This window comes from Pantherophis guttatus, chromosome 7 (assembly GCF_059756535.1).
Source record: "Pantherophis guttatus breed Tessera chromosome 7, ASM5975653v1, whole genome shotgun sequence".
NCBI classification, from domain to species: domain Eukaryota; kingdom Metazoa; phylum Chordata; class Lepidosauria; order Squamata; family Colubridae; genus Pantherophis; species Pantherophis guttatus.
Window position 1 is genome coordinate 21,193,893 of NC_142069.1, and position 23,238 is coordinate 21,217,130.

Sequence of the window (23,238 nt, forward strand, 5' to 3'; positions counted from 1 at the left end):
GCCAAATGCACACTGCACATGCGCATGCACACCAAATGCGTGCTGCATGCACATGCACAGTACATGCCAAAAGGAGGCTTTGGAAAGTAAGTAGAACAGCAAGGGGAGGATCAGCTGTGCTGCGTGATTTAGCTTCGTTAGAAAGTAGGATTTTCTGCTTTCTAGCAAAGCTAAACTGCGCAGCACAGCTGATCCCCCCCTCGCTGTTCTTCTTACCTTCCCAAGCCTCCTTTTGGTGCATGCTGCGCGCATGCGCATGCTCAGTATGCACCAGAAGGAGGCTTGGGAAGGTAAGTAGAACAGTGAGGGGGGATCAGCTGTGCCCACGTGGTTTAGCTTCGCTAGAAAGCAGGATTTCCTGCTTTCCAGCGAAGCTAAACCTCATGGCACAGCTGATCGTCGGATCGTAGCTTTTTAAACTACCGGTTCTCCTGAACTGGTCAGCTTTTTTAAACTACTGGTTCGCCCAAACCGGTAGTCTTTATCACTACCGGTTTGCACAAACCGGAGTGAACCGGTAGCATTTTATCTCTGCATCCAGCCAATAAATACTCAGCTCCATCCACTCTCCCCAACTTTATCTCGAATTAAGAGATAACAGGATCATAAAAAGGGAGTATTCAATATAATACAACAAAACGGATGGTTTGGGCAGAATAATGTATTATATGAACAGGAAAAGTGAGTCTTAACTATTAGCCCCAAGTTTCTTTGTGGCTAAAATAACCCCTCCTAATTAATCAACTTGTTGTCTGATTGGCTACTGATTGGAGGGTTAATTGATTCTCTTGCCTTTGGGATGGAGAAAAGCAGCATTATATCTCTGTAACCATTTTGGTTCCCTAAACCCAACAAGAAGGATAAAAAGGACCATGCAGAGGACAGCATGTGCAGGAAACAGCATTGAGGACCCAGATTGTTGGGGGCAATATGCTGACTCTGTAAACCACTTAGAGAGGGCTGTAAAGCACTGTGAAGCCAGTGGTGGATTGCTCCTGGTTCTGTCCAGTTCTTGTGAACCAGTAGTAAAAGCGGCAGGAGGCTCCACCACCTGCCCGGATGTCATAATTGATGATCTGTGCATGCACAGAAGCTTCTGCGCATGTGCAGAAGCATGCATGCTCCTGTTGCAAACCGCTAGTAAAGGTAAGTAGAACTAACCCCTATGTGAAGTGGTATAAGTCAAAGTGATATTGCTATTGACAATAATCAAAGCCTCATCCCTTTTGATGAGCATACAATGCATGTGATGCCCATTAAAACTAGAGGAGTTTTAATTGTCCAGTTGCACTCTCCATTTTGACACCTCGGTCCTTTGATCAACCTGATTACAATGACACGGGTCAAGAATTTTTTTTTTTTCTGCTCTATGAGAAAGCTAAAAAATTAAAGTTTAGGAAACAGGAAAGGGTCTGATAGTTTTTCAATATGTTTTGCACTTGCAAAGCTAAAAACAGATGACAGATCAATTCATACAACTTGTCTATTGCTGGCACATAGAGGCCAGTCAATAGGACAAGGGAGCAGGATGACTCAATCTCTTGGAATATCAAAGGAGGATGGCCAAGATGGCAGCCACAACTGAGCGATTTTTATGTATGTTGCACATATGATGTAAATGGAAAGGGGGCAGGGCTTTTATTGTATGGTCATCAGAGGTGGGGTTCAGCGGGTTCTGACCAGTTCTGGAGACCTGGTAGTGGAAATTTTGAGTAGTTCGGAGAACCAGTAGTAAAAATTCTGACTGATCCTGCCCCCATCTAGTCTCTGCCTCCCAAGTCCCAGCTGATCGGGAGGGAATGGGGATTTTGCAGTAACCTTCCCCTGGATTGGGGAGGGAATGGGGATTTTGCAGTAACCTTCCCCTGGAGTGGGGTGGGAATGGAGATTTTACAGTATCCTTCCCCTGCAATCCCCACCAAGCCACACCCACAGAACCAGTAGTAAAAGATTTTGAAACCCACCACTGATGGTCATGCCTACATCAGGAAGGAAGGAAGAAAGGAAGGAAGGAAGGAAGGAAGGAAGGAAGGAAGGAAGGAAGGAAGGAAGGAAGGAAGGAAGGAAGGAAAGGTTATGCATTTTTAGTTGCTGGAGAAAAGGTGGAATATAGATCTAATAATGAAATGAACAATAAATGAAAGGCATTAATTTGTTAAGCAAATGCCTACACAGTGACTGGGTCATGTCTCATTATATGGTTTGGTTCATTTTAGTGTTGTGGTTGTAAACTATGTTTTATGACTTTATATGTAAAGACTGCCAGTTATGCTTTATTCCATAAGTCATCAGTTTTTTTTAAAAAAAATAATAACATTGTGTTTTATATGAACCCAGCCACTACAATGCCTGGAAGCTGATTGAAATAAATCTTCCCAAACCTGATCTGTTAAACCAAAGCCAGTCCCTGAAAAATCTCAAGTCTATTTTTCTTTTAAATGAGATGAATTTTGCTTAAATTTACTTAATTACATAATAGAGATTTAAACTCTTAAAAATGCATCTTGCCAAGCCTCCGATTAAGTAAGAATGCCAAGATCCTCTTTGACGAATTGAGTAGAATGCTGCATTCAATTCTCTATAAGGTACATTTTGATGTACTCTATATTATAACTTCACTGGGACTTATAGGTATCTATAAGCAAGCAAATAACGTGATTACAATGCAGTTTACAAAATATAAAGTGTCGTGTTTTGCATCTGTCTTCTTTTTCATTTTATTTAGTTATTTAAAACAATGTTTTTCAAACTATAAAATGTTGATAAGCAGATAAAGAAAATGACTAAAGTTATACAATTAATGCTCAGTATACCTTTGAGCTTGATGGTAAAATCTCTACTACATAGTTATTTGTGAATGATAAAAGAAAGAAGAAATTAACAACATAGAAATAAATGGTGGGGGAGAAGGACTGCTAAAAAGTAGTTTAGATAGATATTTGGTTTCTGATTTCCCTCTTCTTTACAATTTAACTCAGGGGTCTCCAACCTTGGCAACTTTAATTCTGGGAGTTGAAGTCCACAAGTCTTAAAGTTGCCAAGGTTGGAGACCCCTGATCTAACTGATTTGCAATGTTCATAAGCACAGACTTAGAAATCATACTTTAAATCAGGAATCCCCAACTCCCGGTCCATGGACCGACACCAATCCGTGTCATGCCAGAAATTGGGCCGCACAAACAAGCAAAGCTCCATCCGTGGGAAGCAGACAACATGTGAAACCACACCCTGTCTGGTCCATGGAAAAACCTCTCCATGGAACCCAAGAGGTTGGAGGCTGCTCCTCTAAATGTTTGTAGCATGTCTTCTTTTGACAAAGACCACTGAATGCAAGTATGGTTAAAATACAATCAATGTTAGACATGGTAATATGTCCAGACCATCTCCTCTTGCTAGTTAAGGATATTATCTAATGACTACATAAAGTTAGGGCATAAATAATGTACTATAGAAAAATAGTTATCTCACAACTGTGAAATACAGATCTGGATAAAATTCTTTACAGTTAAAACTCGCTAGTTTTTTCAGAAAGATCAAATAAATTAAAATGTACCTAGGACAAAAACAATTCAAAAATTCAGCTTAAGAATTCTGTGGCTGAGTTCATACATAATGCTAAGACATGCCTTAATTGTGGTTTACTGAATAAACTGCAGTTAACTGAGGTTCTTTCTCCTTCTGTCCTGGCCACTTTTTATAGAGGCACAATTGAGAGTGTTTTAACAAACTGTATCACTGTTTGGTTTGGTGGCAGCAGTGCCTCAAATAGAAAGTCCATATAGAGAGTGGTAAGGACAGCTGAGAAGATTATAGGAAGCTCACTTCCTGTTATTCAGTATACTGCTTGTAAGCACTATGTGCTTAAAGCTTGACGCATTGTCAGAGATGTCACACATCTACTTCATGGTCTGTTCTTGTTCCTCTCCTCTGGGAGGAGGTTTCAAAGTATCTAAAGCAGGACTAGTAGATTTTGGAACATCTTTGTTCCTTTTGCCATCCATCTTGTAAATTTGCAGTATTCTCTTTTTTCACCATGTGTATGTATGCATTTGAACTAGACTGTGATGCTTCTCTGTGTCGTTTGGGGGGTAGGGTATGTGGGTATATGCATAATGGTTATCCTTTGAGAGCCGAATTCAACGAAATTTCATTTTAATGTATGCTGATATACCTTAAAAGTGACAATAAAGTTTTTATTCTATTCTTTCACACAACAGTCTGATGTGTAGTAACAACTGGGACCAGTTTGTCCAACATTTTTTTGGTCAGAGTAGTTTAGACCTGGTCTTATCCTGAAGATCTTACTGCCAATCTCCATTAGTCATAGTGACTCAGATAAATAACAACAAAATTCATCTGAGGATGTAGTCTAAATGCTAAGGAAAGTGTGCACCAAAGAATCCTAGAAAAGGCAAAATAATTTAAACTTATCAGAGTACAAAACTTCTAGACTGATGAAAACTTCCAATTGCACATATCTAATAATAGGCTCCGCACTATTTCTCTGGATAACTGATTCCATGTTGGTATCCAATATAAGCCATAATAATGTAAAAACAACCCACAACCAGGGGTAAAATCCAGCAGGTTCTGACAGGTTCTGGAGAACCGGTAGCGGAAATTTTGAGTAGTGCAGAGAACCAGCAAATACCACCTCTGGCTGGCCCCAAAGTGGGGTGGGAATGGGGATTTTGCAGTATCCTTTCCCTGCCATGCCCACCAAGCCACACCATGCCCACCAAGCCACGCTCACAGAACCGGTAGTAAAAAAAATTGGATTTCACCAATGCCGACAACTCATAATAATGCAAAAACAACCCACTGTGACACAACAGTGCAAATGCTAGCTTTTTATACTTGCTTTCTTGCATTGAGCACAAGGGCATAAATCAAGTGCTTCACAGAACCACACTGTAAGAGATGATCAGACTGAGAGATGAGGGGAAGGTCAAATGCATCATCAGTCATGAGTCCCTTCCCACCCATAAGAGATCTAAGTCCAGCCCACCTTGTATTCCTTCTACCCTTATCTACCACCAATTTCCTTTGGCTGTTACCAATAGTAGTTCAGATTCCTGTGGGAGCTTAAGCTTGTAATAAATCTTTATACCCATTTGAACTGCCTGGATCTCCTAATATCCCCGATGCTTGACACACATATGTTTCATCTTCCAGATATCTATATAAGTTAGTCAACTTCTTTCCTTTTTCAGTTGCCTAATTATGTTCTGTCCAGCCTCATTAGCAGATTCATAAATGCCTAATTCACTAATAGTAAGATTCTTGAGTACAAAATTACCCAAAATCTCAGCAATTATAGATTTTATTTTTAATTAGCTATATAATAATCAGCCATTTGGTGGAAAGAAATGTTCCCAGATGGTTCGGGGAAGATTCTAAATATAGTTCTATGACGGTGGTGGGGTTCGTTTGACCTTAGCTGATTGTTTTTAAGAGCCATATTGTATTTAAGGTTTTTAGAACTTCTGATCATTTTCAATTCCATCTGCAAGGGTTCTTTTGGCCCAAAACCAGATTTATAGAAAATCAAATTAGATCATTTCTATAGCAACAATTCTCAAGTAGGCAGGTTCGGATTTGAAACCGTCCTGCTGCTGCATTTCCCTTTGAGACTCTAATAGTGACATCAATCTTTGGGGGAAAAAAATATTCTTAATCCCTGTTTTTTGTAACATCCCAGTATAGAACTGAAAAGATGATTCCCGCAAAAGAAGAAACGACAAATCATCTAAGAATAATTGCAATAATAACTTATGTGTAATAAAAAGCACAACCAAAATGTACTCAGCTTGTATATTTCCCATGCAGGTTGAGCGTGATGTTTTCTTACGAAGGGAAATGGTTTAAGTATTGAATTCAAAACATTTTTTGTTTTTAATCATGTGTGTATGATTGAGACTAGCATGTTATTTTTTTAAAAAAATCTGTAATAGTGCATGTAGGTGTCACACAAGTGTTAGTAACAGTGGTGGAATTCAAATTATTTTACTACCGGTTCTGTGGGCATGGGTTGGTGGGTGTGGCATGGGTTGGTGGGTGTGGCTTGGTAGGCATTGCAGGGGAAAGATACTATAAAATTTCCATTCCCTCCCCAATCCAGGGGAAGGATACTGTAAAATCTCCATTCTCTCCCCACTCCAGGGGAAATTTACTGCAAAATCTCCATTTCCTCCCGATCAGCTGGGACTCGGGAGGCAGAGACTAGATGGGGGCGGGGCCAGTCAGAGATGATATTTACTGGTTCTCCAAACTACTCAAAATTTCCACTACTGGTTCTCCAGAACTGGTCAGAACCTGCTGAAACCTACCTCTGGTTAGTAACTTAATAATATTTTCTTTTTTAAAAAAAGAATCAAGTGATACAGAAAACAGTAACAGGCCCCAGAGAAACTGCCTGACACTATATTAGCCATAATGAAGAAAAGTAAACCACTGCTTATTCATGAGCTTTAAAACTGAGTTTCTTTCTATCTTCCTTTTCATAGGAAAAAGTGAGATGGGAAAACAGGCATGGATAGTGCCCAATGTATTCACCTGAGCCAGAACATCACCCTGTCTTGTCTAAGATACTGCTAGAAAAAGAACAACATAATATAAATATATCATTAAATACTAAGCCTCTCTCGGAATTTTGCAAACAACTACTTAGCAAAGGCTCAGTACACAATGCAAGAAGTGTCGGCAACACAATACCTTTAATTGATCTGATACTACCAGGCACAACACACCTTTTGCGTCAATGGAAAGTGGCAACAAAGCACTTTCTGAATCAAATTGCTTTGATTGTCTTTCATGCTACCACATCAAGGCTATCTCCCGTCTCTTGTGATACTTCTACTGCAGAGATTCGCAGGGAGGAATACATTATCCTGATCGTGTGCCATCCTGTCATGGCTCAAACAACAGGATTGTTTTGCATCCAGACAGTTCAGTTTAATAGAACCGGAAGACAGGTCCCCTAGGATCAATAAGCCTTCCGAAGAGAGTTCCTGTGTAGATATTTCGGATAGTTCATTTGCAAGGAAGAAAGAAGTGCATCACAAGTAAGAAAGAAGGGGTGGGAGAAATCGTACTTGGCTCACAACTCTATGGTGCGGCCCTGAATTCAGTGGTGGGATTCAGCCAGTTCGCATCACTTTGGGAGAACCGGTTGTTAGCTTTCTGAGCAGTTTGGCAAACTGGTTGTTGGAAGAAATCGTTAGGGCAGAGAACCGGTTGTTAAATTACTTGAATCCCACCACTGCCTGAATTCATAACTAAGGATTTTTAATAGTTGTATATGAGGTAGAATAGAAATTCACAAGGGGCCAGGTTTACTGTTGGGCAAAATAAGGCAGACATGCACAAAAAATGTGCATAAAACACCTTTTCATCTTTGCCAATGTTCATATCCGAAGGCTTGCTTGTAGAGATGGGAAGCAGAAATGCAATTAGAAACACAGCTCCTGTTTCTAATTGTTGTTATTCTGGACATACAGATAACTGCTGCCTGCTTGGTGCTCAGGAAATTATCATTGTTTCTTTACTGCTACATGATATCACTTGCATCCTAGTATTTCACATGCAAAAACTATATCTATCTATGTATGTATGTATGTATGTATGTATGTATGTATGTATGTATGTATGTATTTCTCTTTAGCCAGGTTCTTCCTACGTAAACCAAGATTTTTATGGAGCCCTAATTCACCCCTAGTTCAGTGAAATCCCAATCCACTAGTTTCTAGGCTATTTTTTTCTCCAGCAGCCAGCAAGCTCCCTGCTGCCCATTGGGAGACTAAGGAGACTAAGGAGACCAATGGGCAGCAGGGAGCTTGCTGGCTGCTGGAGAAAAAAAAAAAGCCTAGAAACTAGTGGATTGGGATTTCACTGAACTAGGGCTGCATAAAAATCTTGGTTTATGTAGGAAGAACCTGGCTAAAGAGAAATACACATAAAGGCCTACGAAAAGAAAAGAAAACAAATACTGTACCTTTAAGGGATGAGGGTATGGCTAACTAATGAGGACTAATAAATCCGAAATAGATCTATCTTAGTCTCCTTAGTCTCCCAATGGGCAGCAGGGTGCTGTACTTTATATTTAAGAAGAAATATTTTAGGCTGTTTGTCGCTGCCAGACGTTCCTTTGGGATCGTCAGCTTCCATCGCCTGTTAGAGCCGCCTTCACAACGGAATGGCGGCTCGAAAAAACTCTGTTTCCATGAGGAAACGGAGATAGAGCCGGCAGGGGTGGGTAGAACTCTCTGCGGAGTCCCAAAAGTTTTTTTTTTACTTTTGGGACGGAGCGGATGAGATGCCCCGTATCCCCAGCCGTCGCTCCGGGCTTTGGGAGACCTCTGCTGATGCAGAGCCAGGCGTCAAAAGCAAGCCTGCAAATTTAACAGACTACTCAAAGAAAATGTGAGCTGGACCTGTAATATTGAACCGCAAGTATTTTACTGATTTTTTTAAAAAAAAATTACTTAAGAGAGAGGAGGAAAAGAAAGAGGAAAAAAAAAAGCCTTTTAAAATGGCGTTGGCTGGAGGAGAGGCTGAAAGGGAAAGTCCTTCCGTTTTCTATTACTACAATGTAGCGGAATAAATACCACTGGCTACATTTGTAGACAAAACTTCGCTCCTGTGTCTTTTTCTCTTTTTTTCCCCTTGGAGACCTGATATTGTTGTTGATTGGAAAGAAGTCCTTTTTTTTTTTTTTCTTTCTTGCTTTTTTTTTAACAAAGCCTGCCTGGGCGGAAACATGGCACTGAGACTCATAAAGTCAGATAAACAAGAAGGGGGGGGATCCCCCCACCAACAACTTAAAGGAACAAGTCTTAACTCTTCAGTCTCAGAAACCTGATTTTAATATAATAGAATTTTTTATAGAGGAGATTGAAAGAAGGGAGGAGATTGTGAATCAGCAATTTGAAAAATTTAAGCAGGAAATTAAAGAATTGGTGAAATCTAAGTTTGATTTTTTGGAGAAAAAATTCTCAAAAGTGGTTAATGGTTTTACAGGATTTATGATACAGTTGGACACAAATACTAATGTACTAGAGTCTAAAATGGAAGAAATTCAAGATAAATTGGACAATAGAATTCAAAAAATTGAAAATGATTTGACAAACACTCAGGATAATAGCTTAGAAGAAAAACCTAAAATGGATGCTGATCAAAAGTATGGTAATGCAGAAAATCTGCAACAGAAGATTGAAAAAGAGATTTTAATGGTACAATATAATTTCACAGAATATGCGATAAGATTAAGAGGTTTGCAGGAAAATAATAGAGATGATTTAAGGAAAATATCTTCTGAATTTCTAGCTGGGATTTTAAAGGTTCAACCTGACGAAGTGTTTTGTAGGATCGACAGAGTTTATCGAATTAACTCCTGGATTGCTAAGCAAAGGCAATTGCCTAGAGATGTGGTGATTTATTTTACAGATAAGGAAATTAGGAATAATATCGTTCAAAATTCCTTCAATTCTAATTTGCAATTGTATGGAAGAAAGATTTGGATTTACAAGGAACTCCCACCTAAGATATTGATGGAAAGGAAGAAATTTGGTTTTCTGGTGAATGAGTTAAAAAAGAGAAATATCTCCTACAGGTGGGACGCCCCAGTTGGTATTATATTTAGATACCAAGGAGAAAGTTATCAGCTAAATACTGTTGAAAGAGCGGAAGAATTTTATCAAAATAGGTTGAAAATGAACTTAACATCTCCAGGTATAATACAGGATAAGCAGAAGGAGCCGGAAATAAAGGTAAAATATCGAATTACAGAGACTGTACCAGATGAATTGTCTTTGGATTTATTGGATACCCCAGCTGGACTATCTACAAATTTGAGAGAAGAGGCATCTAATCTTAATGTGATGACTTATCAAGGCAAGGATAAACATGGAAACCAATTAGGGGATATACAAGGGATAAAAAAGAAATATGAGATACAAAAGCAAAACCAATAAGACCAATCTACAAAGCAGAATAAAAACCGACCAGATGATACACATTTTGTAGAAAGGGAACCAGGATGGAAACCAAACCCACAAAAAGAAAAGAAAAAAAGAAATAGGTGGCATAAAAACAGAAATTTCTAAATCAGGCAACAGTGAAGCCAGTGATTTTAAAATATGAACGATTATGTGTAAACACAGAAGAGGCGACGTATTGGTTAATATCATCCTGAGGTTTGTGGCAGATCTCTGCATGGCCGTAATCTGGGGACGTGAAACGAGCCTTAAACTGATGGATTTGAATTATCCATTTTGGAATTTCTTTTTGTGTTGATAAACATATTATATTATCTTGAATCACAAGGCAAGAGAATTATGCTGGGGCATGCAGAAGATCGGGTTGTTACCCACTACGATGATGGGAATTAATAATCCTGATGAAACCCACAATTATTACTATATGGAATATAATTATAATGTCACTCGGGTGGTTGTTTTTACTTTTATACATATAAGAAGATATTTACTACTGATGGGGGCAGATATGATTGAAGATCCTGAATAAACTGTTGCACCAGTAAGCTATGTTACCCGATTATGGATGTTGGTTCTACCAATCCAGTGGAAAGACCTCAAAGAAGATACTATATGGATTATAAATTTAAAGTCATTGTCTTTTCTTTTTTTTTATTTAGATATAATGGAAAATATAGACATATATTTTTAAGTAGTGTGGGCAGTGAATCAAAGATGTTAAGAAATGTTGTGTATGGCAATTTTGCATGATAGTGGGTGAATAAGCTAGTTAGTAGATTGATTAGTCTAAGAAAAGGGATTTTTAAGTGTTATATTTAGGGGAGTGGAGGAAATGGATAGAGTGGAATAAATGTTAAACTAGATTTTATGGGGAAGGCCGCTTTGAAATGTTATAGTAATATATATAGAAGATTAAATGTTAAAGTAAGACTTATCGTATAGTTTTAAAGTGGAGAAGTTATTTTATAATGTCATAGTATAATGTCTTTTTTTTTCCTTTCTTTTCTCTTTTTTGATATGTATGGATAAAGGGGGATGTTATAATATTAATAATATTTTTAGTAAGTAAAGGTCAATATCTAGAGGAGGGAGTAAGTAATCTGTTATGAATTAGGTTTTTTTTTGTTATGAAGAAGTCACAGGGGGGGATGGGTGGGGAGGGGGGGTTAGGGAGGGGGAGGGAGAGGGGAAAAAAAGGGGGGGAAATTTGTATTTGAAAACTTTTTCAATAAAAAAAAAAGAAGAAGAAGAAATATTTTAGATTATAGTCATGGGAAGCTAGTATGCTGAAAAGCAAAGCTCCAAAATTCAATATTGCCTAGGTTTATATCAGCCCTTCAAGAAAGATCACATCAGGAAACAAACACAACGTGAAAGGCTAAAACTCATCTTTATTGATAGAGTCTTTAACAGTGATGGCTAACTTTTTTGCCATCGCGTGCCAAAAGTGGGGGTCATGCGGGGGGGTCATGCACATGCATGCCCACACCCATAATTCAATGTCCCCCCAACTTTTGGTATGCAATGGCAAAAAGGTTACCAATAAGCCCGTTTTTTTGCCCTCCCCAGGCTCCAGAGGCTTTCTTGGAGCCTGGGGAGGGTGAAAACAGCCTTCCCCACCTCTCCAGAGGCCCTCTGGAGGCTGGAAACGGCCTGTTTCCTGACTTCCAGTGGGCTTGGGAGACCCCAAAATCAGCTGGCCGGCGCATGCATGTATGCTGGAGCTGAGCCAGAGCAACGCTTCATGCCACAGATATGGCTCCTTGTGCCACCTGCAGCACACGTGCCATAAGTTTGCCATCACGGGTCTATAATAACAGATTTAAAAGCCTGAGAAAAGCCTGTTTCCTTCCGTTCCTCTTATACCACAGAGAGTCAAGGTAGACCTATCTAAGTTTCTTTCTAACTCCTTCATGTTTTCCGGAGCTAGGTTCCTGCTTTTCGAATGGCTGTCATACATTTTGTTCAAGGTCATTTCCATATTTCTGAACACATTACCCATACTGGATTGCAAAAATCCAGATGACTACCAGATGGCAGCAGATACATTCCATCCCTTACTCTTTTCTGCCATCTGGTGGTCATCTGGATTCCAGCAGCTCAGATCTGATAGCCGTAATGTTAGCTGTATTTATGGACGGTAATTTGAGGTAAAAGTAGGCTTGCTTAACATCCATTCAATGTTACAACAGTCTTCAAAAAAGATACTTACTTCAAAGTTTACCACTGCCACGCACAGGAACACGGTCATATATTCACATTTCAGGCGCTCGACAATCAGCTTCTAAATTAAATTAACCTATTACATTTATAATTGTTACAGCAATCATATGACTGGACTTGTGACTTTTTTGCCATTTTCCAGCAGAAACACCCATTAGATATTCACTTTATAACCATGGTAACTTGTTTTATGATAATAATAAATATGGTTGCAAAATCAAGTCTGGTCATGTCATGCTTCATCTTACCACTGCAGTGACTTACAACCAACATTCTGGGATCCATTTGTTGTTGTGAATCAAGGGTTACATGTGGTTCAACATTCAAAGCATGTTTTGGAGTTAGAACACAAGGACAGTTTTCCCCCCATGCCATCACTCTGCTAAACAATTAATTCCCACAACACTGCCAAACTATCTAGAAAGGCAGTATTACCATCATTATTCTCATCTTTCTTATTACCTATCACCTTACCTTCTTATGACTATAACTTTGTTGCTTGTATCTTACGACTTTTAATTGTTTTATTAGTATCCTAGTCTGATTTATGTTGATTGCTTGTTTAGTATCCATGACTATCATTAAGTGTTGCATCTAAAGTTTGATGATGAATGTATCTTTACTAGGACTACAATAATGATCTATCACTATTGTTGTATGTACACTGAGAGCTTATGCACCGGAGACAAATTCCTTGTGTGTCTAATCACACTTGAACAATAAAGAATTCTTTTTTTTTTTTACTGTAAATATGTCCTTTATTCGTTTGTTTGTTTTTAATGAGCTATTATAACACACATCTCATTTTTCATATTTACAGTATTTTATTTTAAAAAATAGAAAGTTTCAACTTTCTCAAAACCATTTATGAGCTGGCAGTTGTCTACCTTCATATTTTAAGTCATCTTTATATTTTTTGCTACAAATTTATTTTGGCATTAAAATCAATTCTTTTACGGCTACCAAGGAAAAGTCATTTAGCTGTACAACAGTTATTTGTATGTTTACTAATCACAAAATAAATGTAATGTAAACAACATTTAAGCTTAAGAGTTTTAATACACAATAAAGAATTCTAGTCTATTTAATTCTATTTAGAAACTGCTAATACAACCCCCAGGCAGTGACACGCTACCAGGTTGTGGCTTATTTGAAACTGGGTCACACAAGCGGCAGGTGGGCATGCACATGTGTGCGCACAGCTCAACTTGTGTGAGCAGCAGACTGGCACAAGTGCACACACACACAACTCAACTTGCACAAGTTGAGCTGCATGCACATTCTCTCAACTGGTATGTGCTGGCCCGCCTTGCGCGCAAGTCTCTGCTGCTCGCGTGGCCCAGCTTCCCTCTCCCCTCCCCACTCCAGACCGCCAAGTTGCAAAGGTTGGGGACCGCTGTGCTAATAGAACCTGCTAAGCCCTTCCTTATGTTAAGTTGTGACAAAAAGGGAGAAGATTTTCTTTTTTCTGACATTTTTCTTTCTTTTTTAAAAAACAAAGTTTTTTATTTTTTTTAAACAAACAAACATACAAACAAACAATGCATCCTCAATCATTCAGTGTTTCATCTGAGTACATATTTTGTGTCTTTTACTCCCTCCTCCATCATTTTCATATTATATTTCTATCATACCTTTGTATTTTCATTTAGATTGTTACATCATTCTTCCCAAATTTCTTATGTTTATATTAATTCATCAATTATCTAAATTTATATATATATATATATATATATATATATATATATATATATATATCTTCTCTAACCATTGATATAATTGCCCCATATTTTAAAATACTCCGATTCTTCCTTTTCTTTAATTACCAATGTTAATCTATTCATTTCTGCACATTCCAATATTTTCTTAATTACTTCTCCCTCTAAAGGGATTTTCTCTGCTTTCCAATTTTGCGCAAATACAATTCTTGCTGCAGTTACAATACGTATAATCAAATAAGTATTCTCTTTTCTGACATTTTTGCTGTTCCTTTCCTGCTTTCCTTCCCCTTCTTTTTCCAGTTACCGCTTTTCTTTCTTTTCTTCCTAGTATTTTCATGCCAGTGCAGGGTCTGCTTAAGTTATTAAATTCCTTTGCAGGAACCCAAACTATTTTCCAGGAAGTTTTTCATCTTACTATCCACAGGTAAACATAAATGAGTGTTATTTGCTAAAAGCCGGCATATATAATACATGCAGAGCGCAGCCCCAAGCCAACCATTTGAAAGCTATAAAGGTACATTTGAATAATTGTTCTAGAGTTCTTACGGGCTTCTGCCAGCAATTCGGATAGAATAGATCTTCCTGTACATGATGGAGTTATTTACATTTGAAAATGCATCACAGCATCACCCTTTTTCAACCTAGTAATTGTAAATAAATGAGCAGGGCAGGAAGGGATTGGTGGGAGGAATTTCATCTTGGTAGTGCTGTTGGGGGCAAAAAAACAAAACATGTACTTAGATTGAGGCATGTATAAGTGCCAGAAAGGGGGAAATCCCTAAGGGATAAGTATGTTTCAGGAATTAAGATGCAGAAATCATGAGGTAAAGAAACTTTTTTTTTTCCTTCTGCAGGTTGGCAAGTCAAGCAGAACTAATAATAAACCTCAAGAAGTTGTTATTTAAAAATGGCTCTATATGTTTTCTGTATCTAAGATATGAATGCCCACACACTGGGAAAGAAGATGAGTAACAGCTGCCATTTTTCCCTCTCCCCATAGACACATATTTCTTACTGTATCTAAATATATAATTCAGTTCTAGGCCTGCTTTTGCTCTTCAATGCAGAAGAATATATTGTGTGGTACAACGGAGCTAAATACAGAGACGTACCATGCTGTATTCATAGTCAGATTAATCTATCCACCCTGGTTCCATTATTCCAACTAGCAGGGAGCTCTTTACATCAAACAGGGACATCACTATTAGGGGTAGAAAATAGGAGCTTTCCAAAGAAGCAGACAAAACAAATGGGTTAGAATCTCAGAAGATGTTTAATGCTGTGCTGTTATTCTATATTTAGTGGAAGGAAGGTTCCGGAAGCTGGCTAGGACCTGGTGTGTTTGTGAAATGAGTGTTTGAAGCCACGGTTAGCATATAACAAAGACCGTTGTAATATTAGGAGGTGTGTAGTGTTCGAGATAATTCAGAAATAAAGGAAAGTTAGCTGCGTTTCAAACTTCATTCATGAATAAGTCCACATAGTCCTTGGCAAAAATACAAGAAGCCCTCAACCTACGACCACAATTGATCCCAGAATTTATGTTGCTAAATAGGAAATTAGTAAAGTGAGTTTTGTCCCATTCAGTGACTTTTCTTGCCACATTTGTTAAGTGAATCACTACAGTTGTTAAATTAGTCACACGGTTGTGAAGTGAATCTTGCTCCTCCATTGACTTTGCTCGTCAGAAGGTCTCAAAAGGGGGTCACATAACCATGGGACATTGACACCGTCATAAATATGAACTAGTTGCCAAGTATCTGAATTTTTATCATGTGACCATGGGGATGCTGCAACAGTTGTAAGTGTGAAAAATGGTCATGAGTCACTTTTTTCAGTGATGTTGTAACTTTGAACGGTAAATTGGGACTACTTGTATGAACTAACATGCCGTTACTTTCTTCCATATTTTTTCACATTTTAGTTTACACCCTTGAATTTTCCTGTATAGTACTCTTAAGTACTAATCGAGGTCAACCCTACTTAGCTTTTGAAGTATGTACAGTTCTATTTTATCTCCCAGACTCAGCCCATTCTACAGACTCCGCTTTGGAAAGCCAGATTTAATTGTGAAAGAATATGTTCATCTGGCATATCCATCAAGATCCTGGGTGTTTGGATATAGTATCAGTCTCCAAAATGGATTGATCTAAATCAGGAATGCATAAACTGACCCTGCCTACAGGAATTCATAAGCCTACCCTACCCTCTTGGTGTAGCCCTCAGAGCCACTTCGAAAGCTGCTGTTGAATCTTAAAAGAGAATAGTTATTAAATGTATGGAAAATGGTCATATTTATTGCATTGGTTTCATTTCATTTTTAAAACCATTCAGAACAGCTCACAGCATGTTACTCAAAAGCTACGTATTAGCTCCTGGTCCAAAAAAGGTTATATGTCTTTGGCAATATCTTTGTAGGATTTTGTTGGCGTGCTACCCTGTTTCCCCCAAAATAAGACATCCCCTGATAATAAGCCCAATCGGGCTTTTGAGCACATGGCAATAAGGCCAAGCACTTATTTCAGGGTTCAGAAAATATAAGACAGGGTCTTATTTTCAGGGAAACACTGTATTCTACTTCTTAACTGTCTCTTTCCTTGAAAGGATCCTAAGAACGCTAGCCTCAGTTAAAATTAATATTCATACTGAGGCTATCTTGTTAGAAACAAGCAGCAATGAGCCTCGGTGAATATTTGGTCCAATACATCTTTTTTGCTTGGCACTTAAGTTTTAATTTATGATCTTGGACTAAGTATACTGATGGGTAGATGGACATGTATTTATGATTCCATTTGCATGGCCAAATCAATAGTTAATGAGTTTTTATCTTGAGGTTTCTTACAGCATACTCAGGTGAAAATTTAACCGTCTACCCCGGAAAGCTGATGGACAGTTTTCCAACACTTCTTGTACATTTCCTTATAGAGTTAACAAGAAATTATAAGGTCACTTCCTGAGGGAATAAGCAATCAAGGGGACAAACTGGTCTCATCCCAACATTGGTCATCAGTGGAAGATGGCTTGAGGAAGTGGCACACAGGTCACTGCTAGAGAGGAACGACAGCAGTGGCAGCTCAGAAGAAATAGCTTCAAACTGAACAATCTAGCAGTTTGTGGGCTACCAGTTCTGGGATGCAAAAATCCAGACAACCAGCGGACGGCAGCAAAAGGTTCGTTTTCTGTATTGCTTTGCTGCCATCTTCTGGGCACCCTAGTCAGTATACAGTACATTAAGACTGTCTACTGTGCTTGCTTGTAGTCAGCTGCCCTAGGGAAAGTCCTCTGGACATATTTCATCCTTGCAGTAGACTGTGACCAGTGTGTTTCCTTAGTCAAAGAATGAAGGTTTGACTAAGAATCTTGGTGCTTGTAAATTAGCAAGATATCTGCAATCCCGTCTTGGACTGTATTTATGTCAGTGATTATTCCCAAGCTGCATCTGTATTTTGGAGACTCAAGGCAATGCTTGCACCATGAGCGAAATATTAATTTACAACATAATAGAGCAGAGTTAAGAATCCTATTTTAATTTTAATCTGAACGGTAGTGGCTGTGAAGAAATGGTTCCTCTCTACCGCCTGCGTCATCTCAGTGTTGTTCAAATGAAGATTGGTTTACCCTGAAAATCAGCCCTGTGGGGCTGGGAGACCCCCTAGAGCAGTGATGGTGAACCTATGGCATGCGTGCCGGAAGTGGCACACAGAGCCATTTCTCTGGACACGCCAGCCATCACCCATTGCTCTTCCAGGTTCCAGCATGCATATGTGTGCCAACCAGCTAGTCTTCGCATGCGTGTGAGTGCTGGGAACCAGAGGAGCAGCTCCCTGGTGCGCATGCACACACTGGGAAGCTAAGCTTCTGGTTTCCGCTGCACACATGTGTGCCAGCCAGTTAGTCTTCAAGCGCACACGCACACCAGAAACCGGAAGACCAGGTGACTGGCGTGCATGTGCGTACCGGAAACCAGAAGCTCAACATGTGCGCCTGGGAACTGCTGTTCCAGTTTCCGGTGCTCCCTTGCTCACGCCCATGCACTCCTGTTTTGGCACTCTGTGCCAAAAAGGTTCGCCAACACTGCCCTAGAGCCACTGCAAAATAAAATAAAAAATAAACCATCCACAGTCACTTGGAGTCTGATGACAATAATGATGATGATGATGATTAAAGCATCAAATGCCTTCTCTCCTCCCTCAGTGGAACCTTTTGATTTCCATAGATGAAACTTAGTTGAGATTCAAGCCATTGTCCCAAAGCTGGTTTTTTTTTTAAAGAGGCAATTGGACTTTCTGGTTTTTCTTTGAAGATGTTTAGCTTCTCATCCAAGAAGCTTCTTCAGCTCTGACTGGATGTGAGGAATGGAAGGATTTATACTCCTTGCAGACAGCTGATCATTGGCATTCTTTTAGCAGGTCGTTAAGGTCACCTGGAGATTTATCTGTGTCCTCAGGGTCATCTGAGTGGTACAAATTGGTGTGGAGCCTTCTTGGAACTGTTGAAAGGACTGTGTTGTAGACTAAAGATAGATGATATCATTATGACATCATCTGTCTCCAATCTACAACACAGTCCTTTCAACAGTTCCAAGAAGGCTCCACAGTTCTAATTTGCATCACTCAGGTGACCCTGAGGACATAGATAAACCTCCAAGTGACCTTAACGACCCACTAAAAGAATGCCAATGACCAGCTGTCTGCAAGGAGTATAAATCCTTCCATTCCCCACCATCCAGTCAGAGCTGAAGAAGCTTCTTGCATAAGGAGCAAAACGTCTTCAAAGAAAAACCAGAAAGTCCAGTTGCCTCTTGAAAAAAAAAAGCACCTTAGGGACAACCATGACCTGGATGACTGAGAATCTCCATAGACATTCATGCCATTGGTTCAGCCCGACAGAGTTAAGGCCAAGACTAAGGCAAAGAACTCTCCGTCCTGGCATTTCAGGATAGATACTTTGGGCAGTGCTGCTGGTGCCTCTACGGCTATAATTATGATCCAAAAGATAGTCCCATTTAAAAAAAAAACCAATAAGAGTTACGCAGAGTTTCATTGAAATGATTGGATCATCAGTAAATGGATTAGCTCCATCTAAGCATCTGAGTACAGCCAGAGCTTTAGAACAAAGCTACAGGTTGTAACTGAGCCAAGATTCTAAATATTAAAGAGAATAGTATTCCAATATACTTGCCTGGCACAAAGAATTGGATGGTATCCCTTCCCATTCCTTTCAGAAAAGCCGATTGAGCAGGTAATTGACCATTTCTTTGAACACGGGTCATAGAACATAATTCTTTCTCTGGCTTTTTTTTCCCCCTTTCTCTTCTTAACTGTGCTATTCTTAGTACTGTGGGGTTGCTTAGATGACACATCACAGATTACAAGGCTCTCTCCCCCAACATTTTCCAAAGTAACTGCAAGGTGACTATTAATGATAGCTAATGCCCAAAAAATACAGCAAAGAGCAATCATTAGGGAGAAGGATGCAGTTGGAACAGTGAGCAAAGAAAGACAGGGGGTTAAACCTCCTTTCCCCTTTCTTCATACTGGATTGCCGATAAAGAGTTGGGGACAAACCTGATCATTGCAAACAAAAGATATAGATTCATATGTGTACGCCAAATCTAGCTTTTGCCTTTTGTGTTTACCAAAAACTTTATTCTTGCTTGGAAATGCAAGGGAGTACAGAATCTCCTTTCAATTTAAACTTTAAAGGCTGTGGCTACAGACACTCACACAATGTTCACAATCTACATGGCAATCTGCATTCTGCTGTTTCGTGGCATCCATACCTGGAATACCAAAGCTACCTGTTGACATCTTTCCTTTCAATTCATTACTGCAAGAAAGTCTGCCATTGATCTTCATGGTAATTATTAAAGAAGAAAGAAAGAAGCAGAGTGGAGCAGAGCAGCAGGCAAGCAATAGAAATCTTCTGAGGTGATGGTCACTCAGTTGAGAATTAATCACTCTGGATTTTGTGCTCATTAAGTGAAACTGTTGGGTCTTTTTTTTTTACAAAGTCAAAAGAAATAGCCCATGATGTACATGGAGCCACGTTGCTGGGGATGCTATAGTTCCAAAAGCTCTGTGAGACTTTCCAAGCTGCTTTAGAAATTTGTTTTTTACACCTCTGGACACAGAACAAAATCTGATTGGAATGACAACCATCCAAACTTCAAAATACTTTCTCTAGGTTTCAGCATTTTCCAGCAGTGAGAAACTATTGTACCCAAACAGCTAACTGTTGCTATTGTTTCCTATGCAAGTGTCCCGTTTGTAATCCATTGAGCAAATAATCTTTGCAACTAAGCAGAATTTGCAAGGATTGGAAAGAATAAAGTGAAATAAAATAAAAACAGATAGGAGTTGTGTGTATCATAAGCCAACAGGTATGCAAAATACCAAAATAGGAGATTGTTTATGTGAAGGATATCATTTCATTGATTTCAATAAGAGTGTTTGTTTTGCTCCCTGTTTTCCTTCTTTACATTAATAAAGCTCTGATGTCCAGATAAAAAGTTAGAATGATGGTGGTTTGAGTTGATTTGCTGTTGCTTCTTTTGTCTTAATTTCACTCATATCGCTTTCATACAATTTTTGTGCTCCTGTGAATTAATTCTCTAACTTGAAGCTATTTTGAGCCTGTTTACCTTGTATCCCTATGCATTCCATTTAGTTTTTCAGTTGTATGGATGAACAGGAGCTATCAAGAATTATAGTTATTATTTCCCCATGAACAAGTGGATATATATCCATAAAGGAACATTTTCTGGACAAGAGAGAGGGAGTTTCCAGCACACAATCCAAAAAGATTGTTGAATTATTTTCTTTTTCTCTGCTCAAATCTTTTTTTGGGGGGGTCAGGGGTGGGGTGGGGGAGGATAGCAAAGTTGTTTTTTTAAAAAACCCACATGAAACTCACAAACACAAGGTAACAGTAACAAGACTTCTCTAAAATCTCCTTTTGAAATCAAGGCAATTTCAGGATGCCTGCCTGCCTGCCTGCCTGTCTGTCTGTCTGTCTGGAAGAACCTGGCTACAGAGAACCAGAGAGGTGAGTTTCAACCATAGCTTTCAGAAGCTGCTTATTTGACTCTCCAAGCTGGCCTTGCAATCGACACAGATCTAATTTTTAATCATTTGCAGACAGAAGTTGGAATCTAGTAGCTTACTAGAGAACACGAGCAAACAATTTAAAAATGCACACAATCATGCATTTTACCAGGTAATTGAATTGAGCTGACCTCTGATTCAGCTGCCTCTTCAGTTGCTAAACATTAGATGTAGATAACGCAATGTAGCTATCAATTGAATTTACACTGAAACTTACATAATGATTCACCGGGATGCTGAAAATGAACATGAACACTTGTTCTTTGGAAGACTCCTGAAGCCTTCAATAGTCATCAGCGCTACCCAAAATAAGTGTTTTTCCAGGGAAATACTGCACCAGCTCCCCATGCCAATAAAGCAATATTTGTTTCAGTTTATTTTCTTCTTTTTAGTTCAAGCATCAGGGCTTCAAAATAACAAGATTTCCTGGGCAAGCTGAACTTCCCCCGCCCCCCGACTAATCCTAAAGTCTATATATATAGACAATTTTCCCCTGAAGCTTTGCTTGTTTGAAGAAGGATCATAAACAAGATCAGGGTTTATTTTTTTGCACGCAAGTTGAATTGGTAAAGGAGATGCTATCCTCAGCCTCATCTCTGACGTGGGTTGCAATTTTATTCTGACAGTGTAACTCCCAAAGCCTATAGGTCACATTGCATTTTCAAGGCATACAAAATTACCTTTCTGTGCAACGTTAACTCCTTCGGAGCTACCGAGTATATTACGTGTTTCCCATGATGGATCAGTCTCTCACAAACGTATGTGCTTGCACTCTTCTATCAAGAATCGTGATGGCATCGCACATTATCAGAATCAAATGCCTAACGCTCTCCACCAAGGATAGGTCTGTGTAAAGGAATGCCAACTCCTTTGCAAATGCTACTTTAAATAGCGTTATTATCAATCGTCTCACTTTCATATGAAACAAAAGGGAAATACAAGATCTGGGGTAACAGCTGTTTTCCTGATTGGAAGCATAATGCCTATATACACAGAAACATACATTACACATCACGTTCTGTTCTTAATAAACTGGTTTTAGTTGTAGGATATCTCTCAGGGCAAACACACCTTGATGTGGTTGTTGACTAGAAGGGGAAGGGGAAATGGTCAGATTTCTTTAAAACACCCTCCCCGCCCCATGAAAAGCAACCCGGATAATCGTCCAAGTTAATTATTCATATTCTCAAAAAACAGAAGTCCTGGCTGTCAAAGAAGGGGAATGCATTATTTGAATTCCTTTTTCTTCTCATTCTCCCCCCCCCCCCAAAAAAAAAAACCACGTTCTTAGTTTGAATCCAAAGTGAGAGTTATCTCCTTCGCTGGTTTTTCCCATCGCAGGCAGGCTGGAAGTAAAGGTGGTGAGGACATCACCCCATCCCAATTGAAACAGCAGTAGGAGTGGGGGGGTGAGAGAAGATGCTTCTTATTGCACTTCAGTAAAAGAGACGGTGGGGAATAGGCAAAGCCACGTCACCCGGGAGGTACAGGTGAGCGATCTCCCCAAAGAACTTCTGCCCCATGCTGATTATGGGGCAGGGGAAAAAAAAGCAGGCACCCCCACTTCCCCAGGTGAGCCAAAGCCCACCCAGAAAACCAACGCTCCCCCTTTTTCGCTTTCTTCACCCACCTGTAAGACACCTGTTTCCTGAAGGTTAAACTCTTCAGCTTCTCTTCCAGAGAGTCCTCCTTCTGACCGGTTAGTCCAGGCTCCTCTGGGTCGGCCGCCGGGGAGGTAGCACTGCGAGGGTCCCCTCCGCCTTCGGCCCCACGGCACGTGCTGCCGCCAGGACCGCTGCCTCCTGCAGCCCCTTTCTCCTCCCCGGCTGCTGAAGCTGGGTTCATCGCGGTGCTGAAAGGACAGCAGCAGCAGCAGCAGCAGCAGCCGGCGGAGAGGAAAAAGCGACGGGAACTACCAGCTCAGGAGATCGGCTTGAGCCGGGGACAGAGGCAGGGCGGCGGGCAAGCTGCTTCCGTCGCAGCCAGAATGGAGCCCCTTCGTCGAGCCGCTGGTCCAAGCGGCTGCAAATGGCAGCACCTTCCCGCAGCATCCATCGGCGGCTGCACTGGCTGCAGCGGGGCATTGTGGGAAATTCCCTACCTCCCACCCTCTGGCCAATCAGCGCCTCCTCCCCTCTCGCTGCTCCTCCCGCCACGCCCTCCTTTCAGAGAAGAGCAACTAGCAGCTACACC

At 39.9% G+C, this 23,238-nt stretch overlaps 1 protein-coding gene across 1 annotated transcript in view; it reads right to left on the bottom strand.

The window, feature by feature from the left end:
- Positions 1 to 22,942, bottom strand: part of DGKI (diacylglycerol kinase iota) — a 309,513-nt gene extending 286,571 nt beyond the window's left edge. Inside the window, exon 1 of the mRNA XM_034403576.2 lies at positions 22,676 to 22,942. Coding sequence (XP_034259467.1) covers positions 22,676 to 22,890 — 215 coding nt within the window. The 5' untranslated portion in view covers positions 22,891 to 22,942. The remainder of the gene's footprint in view (positions 1 to 22,675) is intronic.
- Between the last annotated feature and the right edge of the window lie 296 nt (positions 22,943 to 23,238).